This window comes from Branchiostoma floridae, chromosome 7 (genome assembly GCF_000003815.2).
Source record: "Branchiostoma floridae strain S238N-H82 chromosome 7, Bfl_VNyyK, whole genome shotgun sequence".
Classification (NCBI taxonomy): Eukaryota; Metazoa; Chordata; class Leptocardii; order Amphioxiformes; family Branchiostomatidae; genus Branchiostoma; species Branchiostoma floridae.
Window position 1 is genome coordinate 11,139,581 of NC_049985.1, and position 25,101 is coordinate 11,164,681.

Below are 25,101 nucleotides of genomic sequence, written 5' to 3' on the forward strand. Positions count from 1 at the left end.
CTGCTGTAGGCCGGTGGGTAGAGATGGGGAATTTTCAACTGGCATCACATCCAATGTGCTTCAACAGAACGCCTGGAACTACGTGGGTACAACCTACAACAGTGCAACAGGAAATGCATCTCTCTGGAACAACAGCGAACTAGTCGGAGAAAGACTTATCGGGGTTGCTGAAGTTGCGAGTCAGTACCCTGTCCGGGTGGCGGTGAGGGGCGGAGATGGTCGGTACTTCGCGGGGCGTATCGCCTGTCTGCAGCTGTACAACTACGCTATGACTCAAGAACAGATTGTGGCGGCGCGTGATGTGTGTAAAGGTGAGTTCCGTCTCGTATCAGCCAAACGGTGGTTTACATTATTCACCCGGACTCCAGGAAGAATAGTGACGACTGACGTATCAGTCACTAATAGAGATCCGAATTAACCAAACCAAACCAAATCTACCAATATACTGGAAATTCGATGTTCCTTTGAATGTGACACTGGGCTGACTTGAACATTCTTCTGGATGAAGAAACACGCGCTAAGTACTACTGCTATCCTGACGACCGGAAAGTATACTGAAAACATTTTCTCTTAATTTCAGACCTTTGTTTAAAAACTTTTCTCACCCTTCCAGTCTGCGCTGATCCACTTGGAATGGAATCTGGTGCCATACCTGATGACAGCATCACTGCATCTTCCTACTGGAACTACGAAAATGGTCACGAACCCTACCGCGGACGGCTAAACGGAGTCGATGGTGTAGGTGCTTGGGCGGCCCTAACTAACACCATCGGCGAATGGTTGCAGGTAGGCATACATTTTGGTACATTTAACAATCAGGATTCTGCCACTTCGTAATACGGCTATTTTCTGGCAACTTAATCGGTGGCGATGTCATCCATGTTGTTGGAAGGTAATCTTTTCTTTATCCTATGTTGATGACCACTGGGGTGCGTTTGGTAGGGAATTTTGATATTTTTGCTTCATTGAGAATACTTTACTCTGCACGATGTGGACTTGCTTCATAGAGCAGTATACGTCATCGAGGTTTATTTGGGTCTGCCTTTCTTACATTTCACATGTATTCTTTAACCAAAAACATGTGTATGCGTTCGCTGTCAGGTGGATTTAGGAGAAATAAATCGTGTCACAGGCACCATCATTCAGAGTCGCCATCATGCCGACCAGTGGGTGACCTCCTACAAATTACAGTACAGTATTGATGGCATTAGCTGGACGACATATGCAGGCAACGATGGTCCCGAAAAGGTATCATACTTACAATTCTTTTAAAGTGAATTAAAAAGAAATAATGAAACATGTCCTGCAAACGTTACTAGGAAGAACTGTTATCTGTTATAGATTGATACTGGTTGATTCTGTTATCTATGGTGGCGAAGTGCTGAATCCATTATGGAAAAGACTAAGAAAAATAACTAATTATCTTTTTACCGTTTAGGTGTTTCCAGGCAACAATGACAGGAGCACCGCTGTAACAAACCTACTGGACAATCCCGCTAACGCTCGTTATGTGCGTTTTCTGCCACAGTCCTGGCACGGTCATATGAGTATGCGAGTGGAAATTTTAGGCTGTGGTAATTAACAGTAAGTTTCTGTTGAAAATACCAGAGTTGTTACATTGACATAGCCTCAAATATTGATTTTATTACACTGTTCATCTGTTGTATTACCTCTAGTATATGGACAGCTATAAGATCCAGTTGGTTCAGTTTTCTTCATTTTCCAAATACAGATATAAAGCAATGTAACCAGCCCACTCCCATCAGTTCCTTTTGCTCGTGTATCACTCATACACTTTGCGTCCTCTTCTCTAGGTGCAAGGTTGCCACAAGTGGCATCGTGGGTTGTGGACTCCGCCGGCACACCGTGGGTCGACAACGGAGTGACATATGATGCCGCAAAGGCCTTGGATGGCGACACTGGAACCTACTGGAACCCTCAGGATACCTCACAGTACTACAACAACTGGTACATCGACATGGACTTAACAGTACCCCAAACTCTGACCCGCATCGCAGTCAACAGCTACGGAGACACCACCCATGACATTGCAGCCTTCACGTTGCAAAAGTCGCAGGTTGGGAGTCCGTACAGCTGGGAGGACGTCGTGTCCGTGGATAATGTGCAGGGAGGCACGAATCAGAGCCAGGAGTTCGGCGGGTTCCAGGGAACAGCGCGGTATTGGAGGTTCGTAATCACTCGGACCCACTCGAGCTGGCAACCATATCTCACAGAACTGAACCTCTACGGAATCTCATCAGGTAAGGAAAAATTGTTTTTATTTTCGGTCGGCCATACAGCCTAGACTGCTCCAGTATTAACTGTAACGTTTCGTTTCACTTTTGAATAACTTAAACAGAGCAGAGTTTTTTCTTGGGTTCTGTTCCACCACAGACTGCATGTACCAACATGTCTCAACATTGACCAAAACAACAAGTCATTTATGAAATGAGAATAAAAAAAACAAACAAATATGTTCCAAGAACATTCTGCCTCCCACTAACTTTTCAGATGTGTTTCAAAGCAAAGCCCCGGTCTCATACTTCGTACGATGTGCCTGCGATAGCATACTCCGTAAATCACACGGTACATTTTTTCAGTATAAAATGTTGACACAAATAATGCCACATGTTCCATAGTAATTGCGCGAACTAGTCTTTCATTACTAGAATAGATTTCAATCATACGCTTTCTATTAATTGTAACGGATGTACATGTGTCTTTTAGTTCCTGTAGCATAGCAATTGCAAGTACTCTTTCCTTACTCGAATTAATTTCAATTAATCTTACGCTTCCTCTTAAAAGCCAGTGCCTAAGAGGAAGTGACCGTACAGCTCTACCAGTTTCTTGAAGGAGCTAGCTATACGGAGCATTCATTAACTCTTCATAGAGGTCTAAACATTTCTTAAAAGTGACGTGAACCTTGTGTTTACATTCATATTGAGCGCAGCTAGCTATACGGAGCTCGCATAATCTCTCCATAGAGGTCCAAAATTTTCTTGAAGGTGACGTGGACAATGTGTGTACATTCATATTGCGCCCCTGTACGTAAGCAGGCCTGGTGCTCGTTCCATCGATTACTAGAGTTGAACGAACCCATCTCTTCGCCAAATAATCATGCCTTTATTTAAGACTTTAAGGTCTTATTCATGTATTACTAAATAGCAAATGACTGCATGAACTGTGTTCCTCACAAACACACAAATATATTACCAAAAACCAGACTGTGACCTGACAGATGACATGGTAGCATTCCTGGTCAATTAGAATTTCATGCTTGTCAAAGATTTTGTCCCCAGTGTAAGGGCGTCCATCTCAAGGCTCCTCCAGCTAAACATCTGAATAACAGCTGTGTCCATAGATATAGGTCAAAATGAGATATATATAGAGCACAGTTTATTTCTGTTAATAAGTTTTGCTGCAGTACCTTAGGAAGCCGCTAGGGGGCCCACTATCATAACTTATCTTCGTTTTCCTGACCCCTACCCACTTACCAAATATTATCAGAATTTTTTAAAGGCTTCTCGAGCTATGCATTCCACAAACAAACGGACGCACACACTCGGCCCGCTACCGTCCTAACGGAAAATGCTACGTCAACTATTTTCGAACACAACCTTCCTTTCCGCAACCGCTACTTAAAGACTAAATATCATGAAAATCCAAACACAGCTTCTTGAGTTATATGTTGTTGGCATGGATTGATGAACTTTCCTCATTAATTATGCAAATTAGCTACTGATTTGCATAATTAGTATTACATTGTATAAGTCATCACTCATTCTATCTACATACCGAAAATCCTGATGATCCGTTTACACGTTCTCGAGTTATTCTCGTTCTCGGAAATCGGTGCCTGCAGTTTCCAAAAAGCCGCTAGGAGGTCCAAACTCACAGCACTTACTCTCTGTTCCAAGAAATATCTACCACTCAAAAATCATGACCACAGCATGTCCAGAACACGAAATGTCAAAATTAAAAGTTTTGCTGCAGTACCTTAGGCAGCCACTAGGGTGCCCATTATCTAACTTGACCTTCGTTTTTCTAACTCCCATCCACCTAACAAATATAATCAGGATCCATTTAAGGGTTCTCGAGTTATCTTGCATACAGACAAACGCACTTACATACAAATCCCGCTACAGCACCGTGTAAGAGCCAGGTAAACCATTTTCGCACTTGACCTTCCTCTCCAAAACTGCTACACACCTACTAAGTTTCGTGAAAATCGCCCAGCAAGATTTTGACTTATGCTGCCTAAAACAAACCGCAAAAAACATACCAAACTCGCTGCAGTACCGTAGGAAAACGCCAGGTAAACCGTTTTCAAACTTGGCATTCCTTTCGACAACCGCTACACACCTACCAAAAATCACAAAGTTCCATCCACAATTTCTCGAGATATATGCTGTTGACCTACATACAGACCCAAGTCGACAAAAACATACTCTTCTTGGCGAAGAGAAAAATCATGAAATACTCTACTCAGATGTGCTCAAAATAAAGGTGGATGTCCTGTATAACAAACGTTGCGTGAAAAAAGGATTGATTTAATCATTGACACATGCGGTCATACCAACCGGACGATATAGTGTTGAACAGAAGCAGGGAAATTTGGGCACTTTTGTTTGGTGCCCGCTCACGCCTAGTGCTTGAGTTTATATATTAATCAGTCAATTTTCCCAAACCTAACAATGTAAATAATACAGTTAAGACATAAAGTGCGTTAGATGTTGGACAAATGTGACTGTCGAACAATGTCCATCCAGAAGAATAATGTTGTTGTTTAGTGTGACTGTATCAGTCATAATTCTGTACGCAAATGACCTGATATTTGGTACGTATCCTCCTCTTACAGCCCATTGGCTGCAAGTATTTTCTACTAATAAAGGAACGGGACAGACAGTTTATGACGCCTGGAGGCTTGGTCCTGGTCAACTAGTTCTCCACAACATGTGCCCAGTTGTAGAGCACTGGGAATCGCTCGACGTCCGACGGGTAAGTTTCTCTTCGACTCGTGAGGTTCTCTCTTTAGAGCTTTGTGTTAATTGTTGCATGTCCATAGCTTGGTGAATACCTAATCAGATTGATTCAAGTTCAATCAAAGTAAGGCTCTGTTCACACAGTCAGACAGTAATTTCAACTAACTTTTCAACTAACCCATGTTTTTACCAATATCATCACTTTCGGTTGACAGTATAATTTTGGTCATGTCGTTACAAATAAATATATATATATATATATATATATATAGATATATATATATATATATATATATATATATATATATACAAGTAATTATATAATTTTGACAAAGAGCCCTTGCTTGAAGCAGAAAAAAATGTTTTCCATAAGCAGAATTGCTAAAAAATAAATACTAGCTTTTATCGAGAAGAATAAGAACTACAATAATTGCCTTATTTATAGGTGAAGGTTGTGTTGGAGTCTTCCTCGGGAAATGTAGAACTGCTCTTTAATGGAACAAACACCGACAGGTTCAACTGGTTCTCTAAACCTCGTCTGCTATCATCTCCTTGGAACGACATCAATACCGAGCCTCAAAACTTCTTCTCAATCGAAGGGGAGGAGAGCGTTCGAAGGTAAATCGTAAGCCAAAAACAAAATATATATTAAATACATTTCTGTCTTGCAAAAAAATGCAAAATTTTGTTTATTTTTTTGTAGTATTTTGTTGGTGTGTCCAGAGAAAACGGAGAATTGGTTGTGCTACACGGCTTTGTTCGTTACAGGTCTTTTTACATCAATCGCAACTGGGGTGGCTGTGAAAATGACCGTGGTTGGCTGATAGTGGCCGACGCTGGTCCGGACGGCCCCTGCCCATTTGAGCAAGCTTCTAACAGCGAGCTACCTTACATCCTCTTTGCTCGGGAAGCATCAGCCGTTAACTTTCATCAAGGTTCGCCCAATATCTAAATGTGGCTTTGAATATTGTCTCAACGTCTTAGATATGCACACTAAATGCTTTGAATAAATTCAAACTAGCACATGCATCTGATCTGTACCAAAGATTAACTCTCCTATATGGTCCTATATTGTATAAAATTCTATCACCTTACTTCATCCAGGACTTGGTGTTGGAATAGCTGATAGGATGGTGATCCAAATCGAAACTCCCAGGAACGTGCTGTGCTCCTGCATTGATGGCGCCTCGTGTAATGGTAGGTGTTACTATTGCTTGCAGCTCCACGCCCTGTGAATGTAAACAGACATGGTTCACGTCACCTGCCAGAAATTGGTAGAGCTCTACGATCACCGTCAATGATTTTAGACCTCTATGGAAGTAATGACAGGAACACCACTGAAACAAAGCTACTGGACAATCCTACTGATGCTCGTTATGTGGGTTTTCTGCCACGGTCCTGATACGGTAACTGTAACGTTTGAAGTAAACAGAGTAGGTTATTCTTTTATTCAATTCCAGCCTTTCTGTATGTGCCCAAATGCCTCAACATTGTCCAAAACAAGCCATTTATGAAGTGAGAATAAGCAAACAGATATGTTCAAGAACATTCTGCCCTCCACTGACTTTTCAGATTTTTTTCAAAGCAAAGCCCTGGTCACATGCATCGTATGGTGTACCTGCGATAGCATACTCCGTGAATCTCTTCATACATTTTTTCAGTATAAAAAGTTGACACAGAAATGCCATATGTACCATAGTAATTGCGCATGCTAGTCTTTCCTTACTAGAATTGATTTCAATCATACGCTTTCTATGAATTGTAACGGACGTACATGATGTCTTTAAGTCTTTGTTGTGAGTACTCTTTCGTTAAATTTATTTTAATGGATTTTACTCTTTTTTAGGAGCCTGCCCAGAGCTGCCAGTCCCAAACAACGGCAGCAGGACTGAGGGTCATCTTTACGGAGACAAAGTCACATTTTCCTGTGATGAAGGCTACGAACTGATCGGTTCTGTAAACAGAACGTGCCAGGCTAACCTGAGTTGGTCGGGAACACAGCCTAATTGCTCCAGTAAGTTTTTACGTTCGCCCTCTTACCATTCTCGCATCGTCGTAGTAGCAAATCCTTTATGAAATCTCTTCAGTAACCAATACAGACTGTATGGAGTTCGTTTACTTTTGCAAATCTTTTTGCTGTTGTCAAAGTTGTGACACCGAACTTGCTATGTCCCAGGAACGTCCTGCCCACCGCTGCCACCTGTTGAACACGGCAGCACCAGCGGTGGTAGTTATTATGGGGACGTCGTAACTTATCACTGTGATCCTGGATACGAGATCAGTGGTGATGAAGAACGGACCTGCCAGTCGGACCAGACGTGGAGCGGCACACAGCCGACATGCAACCGTAGGTTACTTCTTATTTCCTGTGATAATGTTATGACAATAACTGTTTCATGGCAAATATTATACTATCCACGTATAAGATTAGAAATGGCCGTTTTTGTGACGCTTTATAGTTTTTCTGGCTTTCTAAAGAAACATGAAAAGGTCGTTGATCGCCATTTGTATCCCATCTTGCTTAACAAAATGTGATACAGAAATGATGTAACAAACGTTACCTTTGCAGTTTTGTATCTGACATGGTGTAAAAATATTGCCCACTTTTTAATTGAATGTCCCTAGGGAAGTCCACTTATATCTAAATGATGTAACCAATAATGTTAATCATTTAGAAGAAAAAATGATAAAGTTTACTGTTGTAATAAACGTTACCGGTAACGTTTGTTACCTGTCCTGTAAGACATAACTAATTGGTCAGAAATAAATGAGTTGCCATTTTTTGGTTATGGTTAAAAGAGGCATTTTTCTAACCAAACTGGTCGATTTCACTGAAAAATAAGCGAATTTATTTTCGAACAAAAAACGCCATTTGTTACATGTCAATGAGAACGAGTGTGTAACGTTAATCTAATGACCTGAAATTTGATACAGATGGGCATTGGACATACACCCACAGGAAACTATCAGCACTTTTTGCATATATCACTTCCAAAAATAGTTATCTTTGGGATTCGGGGCCATTTTTGACAACAAACGTATATTTCTGGCTCTATATTCCCCTTGAATTAAAACCAAATGACCTGAAATGTGGGATAAAAATGTGTAGGACGTGTGCTCAAATGTACTTTATTTTCACTTCAGGCATACATTGCGTGTAAATTGTTAATTTTTTTGCCATTTTTGGTATACAAATATATACTTTTGTCTCCTATGTCTTTTTATATCAAAATCAAATGACCTGGCATTTCGTATGATGGTGTGTGCAGTATGTGCCTACAGGACTTGCTCTTGGTGTACATTATTCAAAAATTGCTAATTTAAAAAAAATTACCAAATGGGCCACATAAACCGGTTCATTTTGCATAGATAGTGGTATTTAAGAAGAGTTCTTTCTTGTATGGGGGGACTTGCTTTAAAAATCAATTTTGGAGTGGGGTGAAGGTGTGGAATAGGTCAACTTCTGCAACATTTTGATATGGAACAGTAGATTTTTTGCATTGGAATATTGAAATATGCTGTATTCGCTCATTACCAATTGTCTTGATCTTTCGCTTTCCCTTAGGAACAGCCTGCCCTATACTACCAGTGCCAAACAACGGCAGCAGGACCAAAGGCCATCTGTACGGAGACAAAGTCACATTTTCCTGTAATGAAGGCTACGAACTGATCGGTTCTGAAAACAGAACGTGCCAGGCTAACCAGAGCTGGTCGGGAACACAGCCCAATTGCTCCAGTACGTACTTACTCTCGTCCTTGTAGCAAGCTTGTGTTGTTGTCGATTCTTAATTGCCTTTAGAGTTTAACAAATACAGACTGTGTTCGTTTAGATCTTTGCTGTTGTCAAAGTTGTAAGACCAAACGTCCTATGTCCCAGGAACGTCCTGCCCACCGCTGCCACCTGTTGAACACGGCAGCACCAGCGGTGACAGTTATTATGGAGACGTCGTTACTCATCACTGTGATCCTGGATACGAGATCAGTGGTGATGAAGAACGGACCTGCCAGTCGGACCAGACGTGGAGCGGCACACAGCCGACATGCAGCCGTAGGTTACTTCTTATTTCGTTATTTCTTATGATAAAGTTTTGCGGAGTTTGTAGATATTTTCAAAGTGAAGACGTTAAGATATTTTATGACAGACACTTATTGTAACGGAAGACATGGCGTCTTTAGTGTCATGCAGTCTCTGTAGCATTTAGTACTAGCGCAAAACCGTTCCTTGCTAAAGGTAATTTGATTTCTGTTAGGAAAAGCCTGTCCTGTACTATCAGTTCCAAACAACGGCAGCAGGACCGAGGGGCATCTGTACGGAGACAAGGTCACGTTTTCCTGTGATGAAGGCTACGAACTGATCGGTTCTGAAAACAGAACGTGCCAGGCTAACCAGAGCTGGTCGGGAACACAGCCCAATTGCTCCAGTAAGTATTTACTCTGAGACTCTTTGTAGTAACCGTGCTGTTGTGGTCGATTCCCAAATGACTTTAGAGGTTAACAACAATACAGCGTGTGTTCGTTTTGATATCTTCGCTGTTGTCAAAGTTGGGACATCGAACTGCTATGTTCCAGGAAAGCCCTGCTCACCATTACTGCCTGTTGAGCATGGCAGCACCAGCGGTGGCAGTTATTATGGAGACGTCGTTACTTATCACTGTGACCCTGGATACGAGATCAGTGGTGATGAAGAACGGACCTGCCAGTCGGACCAGACGTGGAGCGGCACACAGCCGACATGCAGCAGTAGGATAGTTCCTATTTCCCCTGATATTGTTTTTTTAGTTTTCAAGTAAAGCAGTTAGCGGTTTTACAAAGGATACATGTACTTATTGTAACGGACTGACATGATTTCTTTGAATCTCTTTACCATAGTAGCGCGTAGTCTATCTTTACTAAAATCAATTTGAATTTCTGCCTTTTTCTAGGAAAAGCCTGCCAAGAGCTACCAATTCCAAACAACGGCATCAGGACCGAAGGTCATCTGTACGGAGACAAAGTAACATTTTCCTGTAATGAAGGCTACGAACTGATCGGTTCTGAAAACAGAACGTGCCAGGCTAACCAGAGCTGGTCCGGCATACAGCCCACATGCGGTGGTCAGTTGCTTCTTTTTATTGATACCGCTTTTGGCAAATTGCGTTTTTGTCTTTCTCCTTTGTCGGCCAGTGCTGAGACCACTTCATCATAAACTTGGATACCTACTCGGACGAAACGACTAGTAACCTTGCAAAAAAACTGTAATAAATGAGCCGACGCTATTTGCTTCACACTAGTAACCTCATTTGGTCTGCATAGTAACTAAACTACGTTTCTGATGTACTAAAAGCCATCCACACGCCTGTCTTTTATACATGTATGACACTTAAGCTGTAAGCATGTTTGCGATGAACACCATGGACTGATGTTTTATTTTGTTTAACCTGTTTTCCATCTACTTTTCTTGCGATCGATTTTCTTTGACAACAGATTGCGTCCCTGATATCAGCCTATCTGGAGGAGGGAGCAGTGAATCCTCAGCAGTGAACATCGCGCGGCGTACATCCTTCACCATACGGAGCCGCATCCACGTCGTCTGCAACCAGACCTACCGCGTTACGTACCAATGGAGCGTTTTCCAACAAAAGGCAATGGGGAACGTAGTGCAGCTACTGGACTTTCCCAACAAAGTCGTGCGTGATTCGCAAGATATCACACTTCCAGGAAACACCTTATGCTACGGCTCCACTATTGTTGAGCTGAACGCTACCATGGTATTCTCGAATACTGGAAACAAAAAGTCAGAGGTACAAAGACAGTGGGTTATTGTTACACCATCTCCACCAGTGGCGCATATAGCTGGTGGCTCTGCTAAGTCTGTCAGTCGACAGGGGGTTCTGATACTGAACGCATCACAGTCCTATGATCCGGATGAGTACATCGACGATTACCGGAATTTCACTTTTCAGTGGATCTGTGAAACGCTTCGTGGTAAGTTTCTTACTCTTGAAGGAGATTGTTGTTATTTTTACGAAAGATTTGAATTGCAGATTGGAGCCATTTGTTGCTGAACAATATGAGGATGGCATATATAGTATGTGAAATTGGAGTGTCAACTTCAATTGATAATGCATGGTACGTGTATATTGGCCGTAACGATCGGTACCTTTAGAACGACGCTGTTTGTTGTATCGGTAACTTTCGGAGAACAGTGTTCAAAGTACCGACTGTAGAACTAAAATGTGATTGCTATTGTATGACATGTTTTGTAGGGGCAGCATGCATCGATATATTCCCAGATGGCAGAGAAAGTGCAGTGCATGAACTTCAGACCACGTCATTTCCTGACGATTCCGACGTCTTGATATTCACTGTCAATGTCAGCCTTGGCGGGAGGGGCTCCTCCCAAACTTCACAGTCTGTCACATTACAAAACGGAACTGTCTTCAACATCGCCATTCGGTAAGACGTCATTCTATATCATACAACTGCGATGTTTGTTTGTCTTCTTGTTGCCTAAAACCAGGAGAGCTACTTTGAAGTAAGAAGATCCCTAGTACAAAAATAGACTAGTGAATTAATGTGATAGAGGGTGTTATCATATTTGTCAACTATAGACGTTATCTCCTACCTCATACTTTTTCATCTTTTACCTCTTACTAGTGAATTAATATGATAAAGAGGTGCTATTACATTTTTTTTTCACTAATAGACACAATAAATCGGTCTTAGACCAACTTTGTGTCTACTAGAGAAAAATGTGATAGCATTCCTCACATTAATTCACAATAAAATACTAGTACTATTCAGGGCTAAATAAATGTCATGAATAATCAAGTCTGGATATCTAGCAAGAGTGAAGTACGTCTCACACCGTTCTTAAGTGTCTGTATTATGTTACTGAGTGTCTACTAGATACCTAATGACCTTCAGTGATGAGTCAGGCATACGTATCTTTTATTTCTTAGGTGTGATGCAAACTGCGAAGCCAAAGCCAGCCCATCCGAGAGGCTAGTTCTCCTGACCCAGTGCTCCAACTGTCCAAGAACAAGCACTACATATCAGTGGACTCTGAAGGGAGAAAAACGCATTGACTGGAACTTTGGTACGACAACGGGAAACGCGTCACAGAACTTAGTGGTTCGCAGCAACATTTTTGAGGTACTTTAACTCTACATGACTTTGTCATCATTAACATACTTTGTTGACTTAGTACGTTGATAATCAGTTTAGCTAATGGATTGAATCACCTTTTTGTATTCTAGGCAGGAGAAAGCTACACCTTTAGGGTAGACGTGACGTCCAATGTCGAACCTTGGGGAATCGGTTTTTCTGAATACAGTTTCAGCATCAACGAACCTCCTACTGTTGGATCATGTGTGGTCAGCCCTTTGTCAGGTGTTTCAACAATAACGCCATTTCACATTTGGTGCGAAGGTAAAGTAGCCCCCCTCTCAAATGAGCTAATTTTTAAAAAATCGTTTTTTAAGTATTTAATATTAGTAGCATGCATAATTGGGATTGATTTCTTTTGTCTTCCTCAGGAGTACATGATGATGACCAACCTCTGGTTTACAGTCTTTACTTTAACAACGAAAGAAGTGACGACACCGCCTACACATTACTTCATACGGGAACGGTACATTACCATATGCATGTCTTCTCATGTTGCGCAGACTGTAATGACTATATATATCCGTCCCTTAGTTACGTTGGCCAGCATCTATTTGGATATATCTACCGAGTATATTCTTGATGCACATCGCAACTGATCTGAGCTAATCTTATAACGTAGACCCTAGCCCCCTACTTTAGTATTTATTGGCGACGCCTGATGGGCGAGCCTAATAGTATAGTGTGTGACCGTTCGCAAAGAATTCTAAAAACTGTACAGGAATGTCAGGAATTTTTTTCCGCGCATCATGCCGCGCATCATGCCGGACTGAACCATTACCTCCACGGGTATGCTTTCCAGTCGCAGGGCACATATACGTGTGCACAGCAGTGTATTCTCGCGAGGCGATTTTCGATTGATCGCCGTGCAAAATTGAGAAAAGCCTAGGATTTCAGACGTACCAGAAATGTAGTATGTAGTATGGTGGTCATGGAAATGTAAACATTTGAAACAGGGGATAAAGGATTGTTGAAATATGTTCCTCGGAAAATGACCCGTGAGTCGTGGAAATCACTTCCGGGTTTTGCCGCGCATCATGCCGGACTGAACCATTACCTCCACGGGTATGCTTTCCAGTCGCAGGGCACTATACGTGTGGCGGTGTGCACAGCAGTGTATTCTCGCGAGGCGATTTTCGATTGATCGCCGTGCAAAATTGAGAAAAGCCTAGGACTTCAAACGTACCAGAAATGTAGTATGTAGTAGGGTGGTCATAGAAATGTAAACTTTTGAAACAGGGGATAAAGGATTGTTGAAATATGTTCCTCGGAAAATGACCCGTGAGTCGTGGAAATCACTTCCGGGTTCGTTCGTTTGGAGTTTGGAAAGTTTGGTGGCCTTCTTCACCCTTGATATCTTTGTTTCAAAAATGCAAACTAATGTTTGAAACAAGCATTGTTTGAGCTTAAACGATGTATAACATGTGGGGTTGTGAGATAGCGATGTGATAGTTAACTTCGCCATTAAAGAACGTTATATTTTGGGTAGCGTTTGTATGTGTGTGTGTTTGTAGAAGACCACCATAACTCGAGAACGCCTGGGTGGATTGTATTGATATTCAGTATGTGGGTAGGTCTTGTTGAGACCTCGAAACGATTAGATTTTGGGTCCCCTAGCGGCCTGTTAAACGGTACTGCAGCGGAACTTCCTGGTTTGATATCTCGAGTTCTGGACATGCTGCGGCTATGAATTTTAAGTGGTAGACAGCTCTTGATGCCGTGAGTAAGTGGTATAGCTTTGGGCCCCCTAGCGGCTTGTTTTGGAACTGCAGGACAGGTTTAGTGTCAGACTTTGAAAGGGAATAACTCAAGAAGGGGTTGACGGATTGTTATGATTTTTAGTATGTGGATAGGTTACGTGATGCTTCATATAATTCCATATCAATTATGCATAAAGATAATTTGCATAATTAATTGGAAAATCGTCTAAACATGCTCAGTTCAATTATAGGACCATTGCAACATGTGACCTTTGTAACTTAAAAAGAGAATATTGATAGATATATATTATGCAAAATAAAGACCTAATTTGCATAATTAACGAGAAAATGCTTTCATGTCATTGTGGTAAATGGCGGGAATGTCATACTTGTAGCATTTAGAAGTTATGTACAGGTGAACATCGTTGAACATTAATTATGCAAATGAGGTCCTTATTTGCATAAATTATCAGAAAAAGCGACAAAATCCTTCTTTCTTAACATATATTGCGCACGTCTGTTTGGTGAAGGAGATGATCAAGCTATATAAATTATGGAAATGAGAGCCTTATTTGCATAATTAATGACGAAGGTATGGGGTCGTGGAACTCTAGTTCAACATGTGTGACTTGCTCTAAGTGGTGCGCCGCATCCGGACCATGACCGTACGTGCGCGTATGACTCTACATCAGTTATCAATTCATAGCCGCGTAATAGGGCACTCAGTCAAACATATAGCATATGTAATTTAAAAATAGAGAAATATAGATAGACATAAAATAATACAAATTGTTATCTAATTTGCATAATCATTGAGAAATTGTTATAATATCAAAGTGATTGATGATGATAATTTCATTCTTGCAACATTTGGCAACTACGATATTTGAACGTTATTAGACATGCATCAAGTAAATTAGGGTCTCATTTACATAAATTATCAGAAAAGACTACAATATCTTTCTTTGCTAAGACTTTGATATTTCTAGCATATTATTATTTAGCTAGAGAAGATGATCAACTGATATGATTTATGTAAATGAGGGTCTGATTTGTAAAATTGATGAGTAGCATTTACATTATTAGTTCACCCTTCACTCACAAGAGAACCCCTTTTGACAGCAATGCTCTCTAAACATTAATCGCCAGGCGAATGGAATACGACTATTAAAACCCATTAATAGCAACAATCCTTGATATTTATAAACAATAAAACCGTCGCCATGGCAATAATTTTAATTGCCACACTTTTTGTATTTGGAAACAATTCGACCAGTTCTCCAGTAGTTTCCGCCATGTGACGCTTTATCGTCAATAGTAGCTATGTGGTGTGTTTTGCAAAGTCTAGTTGTTTTAGTGTGACTTTAGTGGATTAGACGCTGTAGGATGAGTGTTATTTGAAATATTATTTTATACAGTTAATGATGTTTCTGGTTTTACTGCAGACCAGGCGATTTCCACCTCGGCAGCTCCCAGCTGGACAGGAACTTCGCGACTTCAACATCACGTTAGAAGTTCGCGTGTCGGATGCTTTGGGCGCAACAACAATCATCAGGAATATCAATGCGCAGGTAACGTTGAAGTTCTGATGTTTAGAGTTTTGCTTCCAAGTCTTAGAGGATTTGCTAATTCTGCACAATCAGATCAAGTGTCAAGCATACAAGGGCAAGTTCTTTTGGAGGTTCTTTCTCACATGCATGGTTCGGGTTTATCGATGTGGAAAAAACTCAACACAGAAGAGTTGACTGAGTTTAACCCTATTCAGACCGGGGGGGGGGGGGCTTTTGAGGCCTGCGCAAACTTTGATGTCCTCAGCCGCCAAGCCACGTAGTAAATCGAACACGAATCGAACCGTTTTTATTTGCAGTTCGAAGTGTTCCGCGGTCCCTAGCAACGTCGTTGCTAAGGAAAGGCTTGTCGCGTGACAGTTGGATGAAATTTCACCCGACTTAAACAGCTGTTTTAAACCTATTTGGCGGCCATTTTACAAAGATTACGTTGTATGTACAAGAAGGGAACACCATGTGCTCTCTGTATAAACCGTTTTGGGGGGATTTTACGGCAATTAAAGTTACTTTCATGGTCATATTTGTTACATAGTAAAATTAGCAAAATGGCGGTGCCGTACGGGGCAAAAATTTCGACGAATTTCACATTGACGGCATTTGCATTACGCCCTCGATTCTATCTTTAATGACTAGTGAATTATCTTTGTCGAATCTTCGACTACAACTCATGTAAAGATCCTGTTGGTTTGAAATTTGGAAAGGTTTGAAAGTCCATGTCTATCGGGGTCACCTTATCGACTGTTTTACGTGTAAATATTGCAAGTTGTTGGTGTAGCTGATTCGAGTACAGCTGCCTTTTTAACACAAGTTGCGGTACCGATGCACATCCCCAGTATTGTCAGAGGACGCATACGGAATAAAACAGTGTTGAGACGGACTGAATTAGCAAATGCTACATTGGTCTTACGGCAACTAGGACGCAAATACGGCGGTGCGTGTCTGGCGCGGGCTCCGTAGAACGGGCGTTGACGCAAGGGCGGAAGCGTTCTTTTTTGAATGCCTCTGATGAGGTGCCCTCGCGTGATTGGGAAAAAAGCCTATTACTACCACGAAATGGATAGTATGACATATACCGGCTGAAAGAAGAGAATTCGGACTATTCTGTGCACTAAATTTTCCGTTTATTTTCAAATCTGTCACAAGATAAAAAAAAGCGGTGGAAATTGCACTAAAATCAACTGATTTCAGGTTATAAAATCAAATGGATACAGCTAGACAAATCTGTTAAAAATCCAAAGGAGTGAAGTGAGAAGCTTTAACCCTCATCCGACCGTATGGGGTCATTTTTGACCCCAGGCGTATATTTCAATCTGCCACAGCAACATTTTTCATCAGAGGAAAAAATCCGTCCATGAATTTGTTTGTATACATGTCTTACAACATCTACCAATTTTTCGCCGAGTTTTGCCCATTATTGTATAAGCTATACTTGAAAGTTTGTGTCTTGTTCGGTGGGGTCAAAAATGACCCCAGCCAATTATGAATCATTAATTACATAAATATGAAGATATTTCAACAAAATAAAAGGCATTCCTCATTATTGCTATTGCAGCAACAGGTTATAGTTGCTTAGATGAGTAAACATATTTTGAAAGTAATTTAGTATTTTAGTGTAAAACACAGTTTTTCGACATTCTGCATAAATTATGATGATACGCACTAATTACCTATGCTAATGAAAGTGAAAATGTTTCTAATTAATTAAAAAACAATATATGGACAGAATGTGCAGAAGGAACCTACAAGAAAGATCTTTGCGGGAAAATAGACACGAGTTATTGTATGTATGTGTTTAGATGGCGGAATATGGTGCATAATTAAGTAATAAATTCGTTACTTTTCACAAATATTGTATTTTCTCTTGTTAAATAACATTATTATGCTATCAGCATTATTGCATCGCCACAATTATTGTTTAGAAATTGATAAAACAAAACATTGTTTTATTAATAAGTAAGTTTAGTATGGTAGATTTTCAGAGCAAATGTGGGTTTTCCTCATTTTCTGCATAAATTATGATAATGAGTAATAACTACTGACACCAAAACTTGTCAAAATATTTTTCATAGGTTAGTGAAACAGTAAATACATAGAAATGACAAAATAAGCCAGCAGAAATATGTCTATGAGCAAAACAAAATGGGGTCAAAAATGACCCCATACGGTCAGATTCGTCGTAAAAATGTAACGGTCGGATGAGGGTTAAAGTTGTATATGCGATGAAATGTTGAATATACATAGTTGTAAACTCAAGCAACAGGCTTTCTTGTAAGTAGTCCCAACGCCCCGGGGTCATGGAACGTAGAACTGTCCCAAAACGGCGCGCGGTTCGCTACGGTAGTCAGTTAGAACTTTTGAAGTTATATTTATATCATCCGGATTGGCATATCAACTTGAAAGTTGGACTTTATATACGGGGGATCACTGTTAACTTGGTTCCGGTCAAAGACCTGTGGGACGAAGACCTGTCCAGAGTCGATAATTACTGAAAAAGTCAAATCGGGCGCGTTCTATTCTGGAGTCACAATTATGACATGACTCCGCGCGGATTGACGGCATTTGCATTACGCCCTAAAAATCTATGATGAGTCTTATACCGACAGAAATTAAACTACAATGTTTGCTCTTTCTTGTGGTCCCAAATTCCTGTTGGTTTGAAATCTACAACAGTTAAACAAGTGCTTTTAAAAAAGCTGGCATTTTGCCAAGGTTTGCGCGTGTGAACGTTTTTTCTAGTTATTAGAATGTCAATAGAACAGAGTAACTAAACCTGATATTGTCGCATGGCCATGGAGAGATTCACAAATATGCAAATGACTTTATGTCCAGAAATATGAAAATGAATATGTTTAGTGAAACCTTTTGTCATAGAGTATGCAGTTATTTTCGAGAAAATCAGTTTGTTCTTGTGTAATTCTGTGATATAGATGTTGTATGGGCATTTTATGGAAAGTTAGAACGACATATATGCAGAGTACTGCACGTCTCACGGTTCGTTCATTCAAACATCCCAACAGCGAAAAATGCAGAAGTAGAACAGTTGCAAAGGTGAGTTTTAATGTTCTATACAAAAGTATTGTTAACTAGTATTTTAAGGCCACACCAATTTATTTCCTTGGTTCACTGATTTTTCCTGAAAAAAATGGGGCGAGAGGGCGAAAAAAATATAGAAATAGGCATTTGAGACTACAGTATCATTTGAAAATGTCAAAGAAAGACAGAAGGATGTAAACTTCAAGTACTTTTTACTTGCACTCACACATGGCTAGCACAACATGTCATAAAAAAACAGAACTGTGTCAACTTTTTACTTCAGATATTTTGCCTTCTCACATGGCCAGCACAACATGTCATAGAAAAACAGAACTGTGTCAACATCAAGTACTTTTTACTTGCACTCACACATGGCTTGCACAACATGTCATAGAAAAACAGAACTGTGTCAACATCAAGTACTTTTTACTTGCACTCACACATGTCTAGCACAACATGTCATAGAAAAACAGAACTGTCAACATCAAGTACTTTTTACTTCAGATATTTTGCCTTCTCACATGGCCAGCACCACATGTCATAGAAAAACAGAACTGTGTCAACATCAAGTACTTTTTACTTGCACTCACACATGGCTAGCACAACATGTCACAGAAAGACAGAACTGTGTCAACATCAAGTACTTTTTACTTCAGATATTTATATATAGACATGGGTGTTTTGAGATCTGAGTGAGCTGTAGTTGTCATTACTATTAGGATCTGATGATGTAGGCAAACTTTTTGTGAAAATATCTCCAAAAGTTTCATCTCCCTTGACCAGCTGTACCACATCAGATATTTTGTTGCTTCCATGGTAAATTTTGACCATTACAAAATCTGTGTGCACATGTACAGGCTCCACGCTTCATCTGTTTGAAAGAAGAAAAAAAATTGATTTAGTATGTTGATAATTGATAAAATTTTTTGTACACTGGCAAAGTATGTTGTAAAAATAAACGAGTTCTACTTGGGTAACGTACTAATTTACCATATTTAAATACACGAAAGTCACATGAAGAGACAGGTTGAATACATCACAGATCGATTACAATCCAGTTTCAGTTTCAGAATCTACTGCCATCCTTTTGTGATAAAGGCTCAGGGAGGCCTTCTTACGTAGCATCCATGCTATAGAAAGGTCTGATAGCCTCTTTTGAGTTCAATTTTAGGTTATTTTTGTAAGTTAGACGAGATTTTAACATCCAAAATCCAGAGTTTCAAATACGCCCCCCACCCACCTCAGTGCTGTACGGAAGATCTTGGCGACTCCACTTCTACTTCTATCTATACCCAGTTGAAATAGATATTCTTTCCACACAATACAAACTCTCTCAATGACATTCATTGTCACAAATAACTTTTAAGGGACTAAATTTACTTACCTAGTACCAAAGTTTTTCAGCGTCGCAAAAAACTTCTTGTAAACTTGCTTGAATTTGCATCTGTAGAATAATGGTGTGTGATTGGCTAACTTGCATCATGTGACCATTGCATCTAGACGCCACCTGTTAACATTTGCGTGAACTGCAGCAAATTTCACTACACATTGCCTGCTTTTGAGTGAGCCCTGTTGCGGGTAATTTTTAAGTTTATTATTTTTATTTCCATTAGGCAAAAAAACGAAGCGGCGAATCCGTGAACCAAGGAAATAAATTAGTGTGGCCCAATGGATGTAAAAATTAGTATTTTAATGGATGTAAAAAAAGAAAAAAATTCCCTCCCTGGAATCGAACCCGGTACATTGGTTTACAATGCGCAACTTTTCCCACTGCGCTAGAGCGAACATGTTGATGAAACACCCGTTTTAACAGGTATACAAATGTTCGGCATGGATTGAACAGGTCCGTTCATTCCAACATTCCAACATTCCAACATCTCAACATCACAACATCACAACGGCGACTACTCTGGCCACAAGGCATTTTGCCTCTGCAAGCGGCAAAATGCAAAAATATGAGGGGAAATTACACGAAAATCACGAGATTTCGGGCCGTATTATAATATTGACGGGAAAACGATGAACTATCGGTTCAAAAATCCACAGAGATAACAAATGAGTCTAAAATATTGTAAATAACTTGACATTAGTAAGATAAACGGTAATGTACTCCTGCGATAAGCTTTCTTGTAGGGGCTGTTGACGCCCGAAGTCATAGAACGGACTACTTTCTCTCGCGGAAGGAAAATAAAAAAGCCTCGAACTCTCGACGTGGCGTAGCGGCTGTCCTATAACGCCAGAACGACTTATACGCTAGAGCCACCAAATTTTGTGAGTTTTCCTAAAATATTGTTGGCAACAATTTGACGAAGTTTGACAACTTTTCCATTTTTTCGTGTTGCCATGGCGACCGTTTGTTGACAGGCAGTTTTGCCAAAAATCACTATTTTTGGTTCTAACAATGTATTTTTACATTTATTTGCTATATTACTGCTATTTTGTTACATAAATAAAATTTTATGTTATTTCGCATTTCTTTCATAATTATATATGCATAAATTATGCTAATTTGCTGACGTTATCAGCCCAAAATCCAAGATGGCGGACCGTATGGCCAGATCAAGAATAACAAGCTAATTATCTATTAAAATATGTAACTACTTGGTATTTTTTCATCAAAAACCATCCAAATGAATGAATAATTCTAGGTCTATTTCCATTTCCCTTTCTGATTATTTGTTGCAAAAAAGGATTTTTTAAAATTCAAGGTGGTGGATATAATATGGCGGAGCCCAACTTGTATCTTAGATGTGCATGACGTCATTTTATGACGTCATTTTGACGTCATTGATTTATCTATTGGCAACACAAGTCGTAATAAACATTATTATTCTGTTATCCGCAATTGTTGTTGCATTTTTGTAGCATAACTTGAAGTTTTCTGAGAATACCCTTTTTTCATGGGTCCGGCCAATATAATCAAATTGATGACGTCATAATTACGTCATTTTACGTCATCGTAACGTCAAACGTCAACTACATGTCAGATATTATGTCAATATCATTGGTGGCCCTACGGCACGTCGTGTTAGACTTATAGGATATATATGATTTGATATCTGGTCTGCTACCCGATACCGATTATGCTCCTGACGTTCTTTTATGTTATAATATCCTTTGTTCAATTATGATTTGTATTGTGTGTGTCTTATAAGCCCACGTGGGCTGGGCGTTCTAACGCATGACACGTTAATAAAATTCATTCATTCATTCATTCATATAGGACTTAGAAGTGCAGGGCCTGAAAAGCCCGGTCTGAATAGGGTTAATTTCGTCAGGATCGTTTGTTGAATGGTTGGTAGTCAAGCCAGCTAAGTCGACTGATGATGTTTGAAGCTCGACTTGAACTTAACTTACGATGATCACGGTGTTTTTATGGACAAATATGCATCTCACTAGCGCCAAATTACAAAAATATGTTAATCCATATTTCTGCTGAAAGGTCCATCCACCAAATGTGGAAGAGACGGAAGCGGTGCTGAGCAGCCTCAACGAAACTTTGGACAAGCTCCGTGATACTGGAGACAGTCGCGCCCTCCTGCAGCTCACCAACAGTCTCAGTTCTGTTCTCAACGCAGCGAACACATCCTCCTACAGCAACGATGCACTTTCAACGGTACCCTGCAGAATGCATGCCTTTGTGCTGTTTTACTAATCGGGCAGATTTACCAGGAGCACAAGATAGTATCATAGCTGGCCAAGGAGTATAGCTGGGCAAAGTGAATCAGCTGTCCACTGGGAATCTGCCAGCTGACTCCCTTTGGCCGGCAATACCAGTACTCCTTGGCAAGCTTTGATACTATCTTATGCCACTGCTAAATCTGCCTGCAAATTACTGTCAGTGTTGCCTGGTGTGGGGTGTTAGCAGAGTCAAATGTAGCCTATTCGCACTTAGCATCAACGGAAACTTGACTGCTACGTAATTTACGATACAGCAAATAGCTTTGCATTAATGAAGCAACAAAAATGATAATTTTTTTCTTTGTCTAGTTAGAAATTTTATTGCTTTGCGTTAGCTCTTAAGCTCTCGCCTTATTTTGTATACTTCTCAGGCACGTGACGGACTCATTGACTCGCTGGCGACAATCCCTGTTCAAAGTCTTGAAAACATCGATCAGGTGTCAAGTGCCTTGGGCCAGGCAACAGCGTCGGAGGAACAGGTTACTCCAGACTCTCAGGTTCGTGTTTACACAAACAACTCAAAGTCATCTATAGCACGCGTATATACGGTCAAACTTGTCCATCGTGACCACTTGAGTGACCTGGAGAAAATTCAGTGAAAGGAATTCACTATCACTATAGACAGAATTGGTGATACTTAGATCAATGAAAAATTGTTTTCAAGACAGAGGCCATGATCATTTAGTCCTACCGCAGAGACGATCATTTGTACAGGTTTGACAGTTTACATACCGCCCACATTTAGCATAGAAAAGATCCTCTATGAAGTACAGAATATACACCCTAAAGGAAGACATTTGTTTCAGGAGAGAGCTGCTCAAACTGTGTTGCAGATGTCAGAATTTCTTGAAACACCCGATAATAAAGATGTCGGTCCTGAAAGACTGGAGGAGACGGCGTCATTTCTTTTGACAGGTAAGTGTATTTTGCCTTATCTTCAAATTAAGACCGGTATCAATTAGTCCAAGGTATGCAATATCTCATTCAGGTACGATCTGATATCATGCTACATATATGTTTGACCCAACAGCGTGTGTGAACATACTTCGAGCTTCAACAGTATCGGCTACGAAGAACAAGGATTTGCCATCATCTGAAACCCGGGAAGTTAGCTTGAAAAGGGTAGGAGAAACTTTAATGCTAATAACAAAATGTGCTTCGTACTAGTATCTTACGCTTAGAGCTTTTTATTCGCAACTAAGAAACATGGAATATCTAGACTATAGTTGATAGTAATTCCTTAATTAGTCTGATTTTTCAGGACTGATGCTGACGGGAACATTTTTCATTTGTAAAAATGAAACGATGTGAGCGTTTTACGTCTGTATATTCGTTTCATTACAGAACAGAAATGCCACACAGACAACCTTTGATGCGATCGGAAAGCTAAATGCTGCGGTGCTAGATCAGAAGGTCCCGGGAGAGAGCCCGACGACGTTCTCTGTAGGTGAATTCAGTTTGGCGGTTGAAAAACAGCGGTGTGATACAACTACCAACGAGAAACCGCTCGTTTTTCGAGTAAATGACCAATCAGGAACGTTTTTCGTGGTTGAAAAATTGTCAAGATTGCTTGGGGACAACTGTGAAACACAAGATGTCGGAATAGAGGTAGGTGATTAATGGTCTTGAATATACTCGAAAAGAAGACGCCTTAGAATGTTTTGGCTAGTGCATGATTGTCAGTTACAGAGTTTCATTAACAACATGGTATCAACGTACTTAATTCATGAATAGATTGATTGATTTTCATTCTGAATTAATCATTTTCGTTTTGAAGAATTTCAAGACACCGCGGAATCCTTACGCCTTCGCCGACACGTCTGACAATGTCAAGTCGGAAGTGGCAGGACTACAGTTCATGCAGAACGGCAGTCCCTTGGAGATCCGGGACTTATCCAACCCTGTGGAGGTCTTCACCCGACGATTGTCATCTCAGAAAGAACAAACAATGACTGAGCTAGGAACGACAGAACCTTCTTGGAAGAAAAACACAATACGGGTAAATATGCGATACGTTAGTCTTACTGGTCTTCATCAAAAGACTGCTACCATGTCAATATTTCTGACCTGTAAATTTACGATACACATTGCGTTATCAGGAGCAAAAGGCCATTTTTTGATGATTTTTTACATAAATAAACGTGAGTAGTAGATCCTTGCTTCTGTCGTGTATGGCTCCTATTGTTCGTTTTCTCTATTTCCCAAACGACGATTGTTTGTTACTGTTATACTGAATAGCCCTACATTTCAATGTCATCTCTTTTTTTCTGTCAACTCATCCTGTCCCTTAGACGAAAATACATCCTTATCGTTGCCTTTTCGGTAAAAGATTATTGTTTTCTTGTGCATGCAGACTCACCAGTTCAACGCGACTCAGGGGAAGTCCCTGCACATCACGGTGACGCCTCACCTGGCAAATGTGTCTGTCCGACTGCACCTGAAGCAAGGGCAAGAACCACGCCGGATTGATGAGTTCGACAGGAATATAACATTACCGCTACCAGGTTTGCACTTACCAAAACTGTATCAAGTTAGCTTTTAAGAATAAATGATAATATATGAAGCGCAACGGGTAGAGCGCTCGACTCTGAAACCTAAAAGGTCCTGGTTTCGATACTCGCCTTGCCTCGACCTTGTGCCCTTGGGTAAGGGACTTTATACGATATATTCACTACGACGGTGGAGTCATGACCACCGAGCCTCTTCGGCCAATCTGTCAAAAATGTGCCATAAACACACAGGTTTGGTGCTCCAGTGTGCCAACAACCTGCACATTTTCCAGTATAAAGAACCATAATTTTTTAAGAATAGAGGATAGGTGCGTTTTGCTCCAAATTAAGTCACGATGGTCCATGCATGGGACAGACTTCATTATACATACATATAACGTGATTAGAAAAACGGTATGTTTATATGTGTATACAGATGGCGACCTGTACACCTTGTCGCTGGGCCAAACAGAAACCTTGACAGCAGATAGGTGGACTTGGT

At 40.4% G+C, this 25,101-nt stretch overlaps 1 protein-coding gene across 1 annotated transcript in view; it reads left to right on the forward strand.

Annotated features, from left to right (window-relative positions):
* Positions 1–6,112: 6,112 nt before the first annotated feature.
* LOC118420012 (polycystic kidney disease protein 1-like 2) overlaps positions 6,113–25,101 on the forward strand; it is a 77,956-nt gene continuing 58,967 nt past the window's right edge. Inside the window, exons 1-6 of the mRNA XM_035826716.1 lie at positions 6,113–6,179; positions 6,829–6,996; positions 7,159–7,329; positions 8,548–8,718; positions 8,860–9,030; positions 9,233–9,403. Of these exons, the coding sequence (XP_035682609.1) occupies positions 6,113–6,179; positions 6,829–6,996; positions 7,159–7,329; positions 8,548–8,718; positions 8,860–9,030; positions 9,233–9,403 (919 nt within the window). The remainder of the gene's footprint in view (positions 6,180–6,828; positions 6,997–7,158; positions 7,330–8,547; positions 8,719–8,859; positions 9,031–9,232; positions 9,404–25,101) is intronic.